The sequence below is a fragment of the Saccostrea cucullata genome, unplaced genomic scaffold (genome assembly GCF_032062105.1).
Source record: "Saccostrea cucullata isolate Sc308-1 unplaced genomic scaffold, CSIRO_AGI_Scuc_v1 ctg7503, whole genome shotgun sequence".
Lineage (NCBI taxonomy): Eukaryota > Metazoa > Mollusca > Bivalvia > Ostreida > Ostreidae > Saccostrea > Saccostrea cuccullata.
Window position 1 is genome coordinate 7348 of NW_026927691.1, and position 5933 is coordinate 13280.

At 36.8% G+C, this 5933-nt stretch overlaps 1 protein-coding gene across 1 annotated transcript; it reads left to right on the forward strand.

Moving 5' to 3' along the window:
• Nucleotides 1-2249: 2249 nt before the first annotated feature.
• LOC134275236 (fibroleukin-like) lies at nucleotides 2250-5374 on the forward strand. Its single transcript, XM_062757508.1, has 3 exons — nucleotides 2250-2276; nucleotides 4762-4858; nucleotides 5178-5374. The coding sequence occupies exons 1-3, from the start codon at nucleotides 2250-2252 to the stop codon at nucleotides 5372-5374; spliced, it is 321 nt and encodes a 106-aa protein (XP_062613492.1).
• Nucleotides 5375-5933: the final 559 nt, after the last annotated feature.

Consider the following 5933-nt stretch of genomic DNA (forward strand, 5'->3'; position numbering starts at 1 on the left):
ATGAAATATCAAAAACATAGGTATATGTAGACGCTTATCATAAAAAATGTAATGGACTAGTGTACCTTTAGCATCTGCATCATTTTCTGTAAATATTCTTCATATCGTCAATTTCCCTTCATTCCAAATTCATCATTCACTAGATTGTATATGATAATTCGTTTCACTGATTTAATCTCCGTGTATGCAATTTTGTCCCCACTCTCCATTTCAAATTATTTCAAATACTTTCTTCAGTGTAGCCAAATCCCTAAATACTGAGTACTTTTCATTTAAGTCTGCTGCTTCAGTGGTCATTAACACCTTTATCTTTTGTTCTAATATCGGACTGTCTCAGGTAACTCAAAAGCAATGTTTTAAGTACGATATATGCCTCATACAATTCTGTATTAAAAAATATCAGACAGTTTTCGGCCCTAACGGGCCTCAAACTGTCTGATATTTTTTAATACAGAACTGTATTCGGCATATATCCAATACTTAGTTCCTGTATTTACCTTGTATCTACTTCTTTGTTCCTGTATTCACCTGTGTATCTACTTCTTAGTTCCTGTATACACCTGTGTATCTACTCCTTAGTTCCTGTATACACCTGTGTATCTACTCCTTAGTTCCTGTATACACCTGTGTATCTACTTCTTAGTTCCTGTATACACCTGTATATCTACTTCTTTTTTCCTGTATACACCTATGTATCTACTCCTTAGTTCCTGTATACACCTGTATATCTACTCCTAAGTTCCTGTATTTACCTTGTATCTACTTCTTTGTTACTATATTCACCTGTGTATCTACTTCTTTGTTCCTGTATACACTTGTGTATCAACTCCTTAATTCCTGTATACACCTGTGTATCTACTCCTTAGTTCCTGTATACACCTGTGTATTTACTTCTTTCTTCCTGTATACACCTGTGTATCTACTTCTTAGTTCCTGTATACACCTTTGTATCTACTTCTTAGTTCCTGTATACACCTGTGTATCTACTTCTTAGTTCCTGTATACGCCTGTGTATCTACTCCTAAGTTCCTGTATTTACCTGTGTATCTACTTCTTTGTTACTGTATTCACCTGTGTATCTATTTCTTAGTTCCTGTATACACCTGTGTATCTACTCCTTAGTTCCTGTATACACCTGTGTATCTACTCCTAAGTTCCTGTATTTACTTTGTATGTACTTCTTTGTTGCTGTATTCACCTGTGTATCTATTTCTTAGTTCCTGTATTCACCTGTGTATCTACTACTTAGTTCCTGTATACACCTGTGTATCTACTCCTTTGTTCCTGTATACACCTGTGTATCTACTCCTTAGTTCCTGTATACACCTGTGTATCTACTACTTAGTTCCTGTATACACCTATATATCTACTTCTTTCTTCCTGTATACACCTGTGTATCTACTCCTTAGTTCCTGTATACACCTGTGTATCTACTCCTTAGTTCCTGTATACACCTGTGTATCTACTTCTTAGTTCCTGTATTCACCTGTATATCTACTCCTTAGTTCCTGTATTTACTTTGTATGTACTTCTTTGTTACTGTATTCACCTGTGTATCTACTTCTTTGTTCCTGTATACACTTGTGTATCAACTCCTTAATTCCTGTATACACCTGTGTATCTACTCCTTAGTTCCTGTATTTACCTTGATTTTACTTCTTAGTTACTGTATTCACCTGTGTATCTATTTCTTAGTTCCTGTATTCACCTGTGTATCTACTACTTAGTTCCTGTATACACCTGTGTATCTACTCCTTAGTTCCTGTATACACCTGTGTATCTACTCCTTAGTTCCTGTATACACCTGTGTATCTACTACTTAGTTCCTGTATACACCTATGTATCTACTTCTTTCTTCCTGTATACACCTGTGTATCTACTCCTTAGTTCCTGTATACACCTGTGTATCTACTCCTTAGTTCCTGTATACACCTGTGTATCTACTTCTTAGTTTCTGTATTCACCTGTATATCTACTCCTTAGTTCCTGTATTTACCTGTGTATCTACTTCTTTGTTCCTGTATTCATCTATGTATCTACTCCTTTGTTCCTGTATACACCTGTGTATCTACTATATATTTTTATGATGTGTAATCACACACATAAAAATGAATGTCGGCAGATTTTTTTCCGTTTCAGATCTTCCCGTGGATTGTGAGGACATTCGTCATAATGGTCACCATGGTTCAGGAGTTTACGTAATTTATCCATTTGGTGTGAACTGTCGCCCTGTCCGTGTGTACTGCGACATGTCAACTCGGGGCGGAGGATGGACGGTATGTACATGTAGTTCATTTAGAAACTATTTACTAGATTCATTGATTTTGTGGTCCAACAGCTAAGTGTGAAACCTGTGGTCCAATAGCTTAGTGTGAAACCTGTTGTCCAATAGCTAAGTGTGAAACCTGTGCTCCAATAGCTAAGTGTTAAACCTTTGGTCCAATAACTAAGTGTGAAATCTGTGGTCCAATAGCTAAGTGTGATACCTTTGGTCCAATAGCTAAGCGTTAAACCTGTGGTCCAATACTTCAGTGTGATACCTATGGTCCAATAGCTAAGTGTGAAACCTTTGGTCCAATAGCTACGTGTGATACCTGTGGTCCAATAGCTAAGTGTGAAACCTTTGGTCCAATAGCTAAGTGTGAAACCTGTGGTCCAATAGCTAAGTGTTAAACCTTTGGTCCAATAACTAAGTGTGAAATCTGTGGTCCAATAGCTAAGTGTGACACCTTTGGTCCAATAGCTAAGCGTTTAACCTGTGGTCCAATACTTAAGTGTGATACCTGTGGTCCAATACTTAAGTGTGAAACCTGTGGTCCAATAGCTACGTGTGATACCCGTGGTCCAATAGCTAAGTGTGAAACCTTTGGTCCAATAGCTTAGTGTTATTGTGGTCCAATAGCTAAGCGTGAAACATGTGGTCCAATAGCTTAGTTTTATTGTGGTCCACTAGCTAAGCGTGAAACCTGTGGTCCAATAACTAAGTGTGAAACCTTTGGTCCAATAGCTAAGTGTTATTGTGGTCTAAGAGCTAAGTGTGAAACTTGTGGTGCAATAATTAAGTGTGGTCTTGTGGTCCAATAGCTAATTGTGATACCTGTGGTCCAATAGCTAAGTGTGAAACCTGTGGTGCAGTAACTAAGTGTGAAACCTGTGGTCCAATAACTAAGTGTGAAACCTTTGGTCCAATAACTAAGTGTGAAACCTGTGGTCCAATAGCTAAGTTTGAAACCTGTGGTCCAATAGCTAAGTGTGAAACCTGTGGTCCAATAGCTAAGTGTGTAACCTTTGGTCCAACAGCTAAGTGTGATATTTGTGGTCCAATAGCTAAGTGTGATACCTGTGGTCCAATAGCTAAGTGTTAAACCTTTGCTCCAATAGCTAAGTGTGAAACCTGTGGTCCAATAGCTAAGTGTGAAACCTGTGGTCCAATAGCTAAGTGTGAAACCTTTGGTCCAACAGCTAAGTGTGATACTTGTGGTCCAATAGCTAAGTGTGAAACCTGTGGTCCAATAGCTAAGTGTGATACCTGTGGTCCAATAGTTAAGTGTGAAACCTTTGGTCCAATAGCTAAGTGTGATACCTGTGGTCTAATAGCTGAGTGTGAAACCTGTGGTCAAATAGCTAAGTGTGATACCTGTGGTCTAATAGTTGAGTGTGAAACCTGTGGTCCAATAGCAAGTGTGATAGCAGAGTCCAATAGGTAAATGTAACTGTGATACCTGTGGTCCATAGCTTAGTGTGATGCTTGTTGTCCAGTAGCTAAGTGTGATACCTGTTCAAATGCATATATTTCAAGCAAATGTTCTACACAGTAATTGGAAAATTACTTTTTGTACTTTAAAAAGCGGGCTTCATATTTTAGCGGAGACAACAATGTGCTAATGCCTGAAGACCGCTAAGAAATCATTTGTATATATATAATACACAAAACCCTAATTTATGATTACGCAAACAACTCTATACTCATTTGTAACACTAAATTTTGAATACTCGTAATTACGTACTCATACAGTAATTATGTAACTGACTAGTCAGTAAGGGCCATGCTCAGGGGTTGAAATCTAAGAACGCAGCTTAGGAAATGTGAATTTAATAATATGTCAGATTGTAAAAACTGCAGCAAAAGTCTCTGTCAAGACTGTATCTCTACTGATTGATACTTATAACAAAGGAAGAGAAGAAAAATTTAAAACAGCAATAAATAGAATGTAGAGCCTTGATTAAGTCACTTTTTGTGGCAATATAGCAATAAGACCACAACTGTAATGTAGGAGTGGCTTTAATAAAATTTTACAGAATAATCAATGCGAGTCACCATGGCAACATCATTCAAAAATAAATTTTAAAAGATAGTAATGTATCTTAGTGTAGTCTACCCGCGTTTCAGCCACATTGCATTATAATCAGACGAAAACTGTTTTTGGATAGAAATAAAAAAAAAAGATGTACAGTATAGTTTGTCTTTTTTAGTTTACTTGTGTGCCAAGTTATATTGAAATCAGACAGAAACTGTAAAAGGAGTAGCATTTTGAAAAAAGAATGTCTCCAGACAGACAGACGGCACATTACTATCGCATCCGCTCTTCTGGTCTCTGACCAACAGAGCTAAAATTAGGAAAAAGCAACTAGGGGGACCTAAAAAGGAGAAATTTTGTTGACGGAAGAATGACAGACGGACGTAAAGACAGATAGATTGATTATTAAACGATATGGACTAATCCTTTTAGGACTCGTATTGTTTTTGTTTATCTTTTCAAGGCCATTCAAAAACGAATAGACGGGTCTGTGTCCTTTGAAAAGAATTGGGCTGACTATAAGAATGGTTTCGGTGTACCTGAACGGAATGTTTGGATAGGTAAATTCGAATCTTTTATGCGTTGCAGATTTTTATAAATGAAATTTGTACTGTATTTTCAGATTTGACATCAAAGTTTGATCTAATTTTTAAACAAGATTATACAAATTCAACAATACTCATTAACCGCTTGTAACTTAACTTTACAATAAATTTAATAAAAGAACAAATGTTAACTTTATAAGACTAATTTTTTTTAATATAACAATTCAATATCTACATATGAAACGTTGTAAAGGATAAGTTATCGATCATAAAGCGTTCGAGTATTACATACTTCTCTCGACAATTTAACAATTACAAAATTCAATTTATACAGGAAATGACGCCATCCATCAGCTAACAAAGGGAAAGAACTCCTCCCTCTACATCTCCATCACACTTGTGAATGGTACAACACTGTACCAGTTGTACAATCAATTCTCCATATCTGATGAGGCAGACAAGTATCAACTATTTCTGGCCGAACCTGCTACGGGAACTTTAGGTAAGGGAAAAGTGGAACGTGTACAATAAAAACCAGAGAGAGAGAGAGAGAGAGAGAGAGAGAGAGAGAGAGAGAGAGAGAGAGAGAGAGAGAGAAGAAAATAAATACAAACAACGGTCTATATCAATACCGGTTTACATTTCACAGTGTCTTAAATCTTATGTTGAAAAAGAAAAAGTAACAAATAAAAATAGCGTAGGTTAATCAACTGAGTTCACTTACTGAGTATCCCCTGTGGGATAAGGAGGTTAAGCTAGTACACATCCAGGAAAGATCATCCCTATCTCTCCCTTGATCTGGAAGAAACCAGCTCAAGAAATACGTAATCTGTGCGTCTCTAAAAGTGCCGAGTCATTACACAAGCAATACAAAAACTTAGCAGCGATTCAAGTTACAGCTGCGTATGATGCATTGTGTTTGTTAATATTTATTGAACCACACATAACACATCGATCAGTCAATACCTCAAAATGTTCTTTATTTATAGGAATACATATTCGCTCGGCTTGTCACAGTCCGTGATCTCGAATCATGTGCTTACGTTATACACATAATCATTTTGGGATAATCACAGGTTTCTTCCATCAA

What these genes read in the sequence shown, in the direction of transcription:
- LOC134275236 (XM_062757508.1), top strand. Translation starts at nt 2,250, where the DNA reads ATGTCAACTCGGGGCGGAGGATGGACG. An exon ending in CTCGGGGCGGAGGATGGACG is followed by an intron (nt 2,277 to 4,761) that starts GTATGTACATGT and finishes TATCTTTTCAAG; the next exon opens with GCCATTCAAAAACGAATAGA. An exon ending in TGAACGGAATGTTTGGATAG is followed by an intron (nt 4,859 to 5,177) that starts GTAAATTCGAAT and finishes CAATTTATACAG; the next exon opens with GAAATGACGCCATCCATCAG.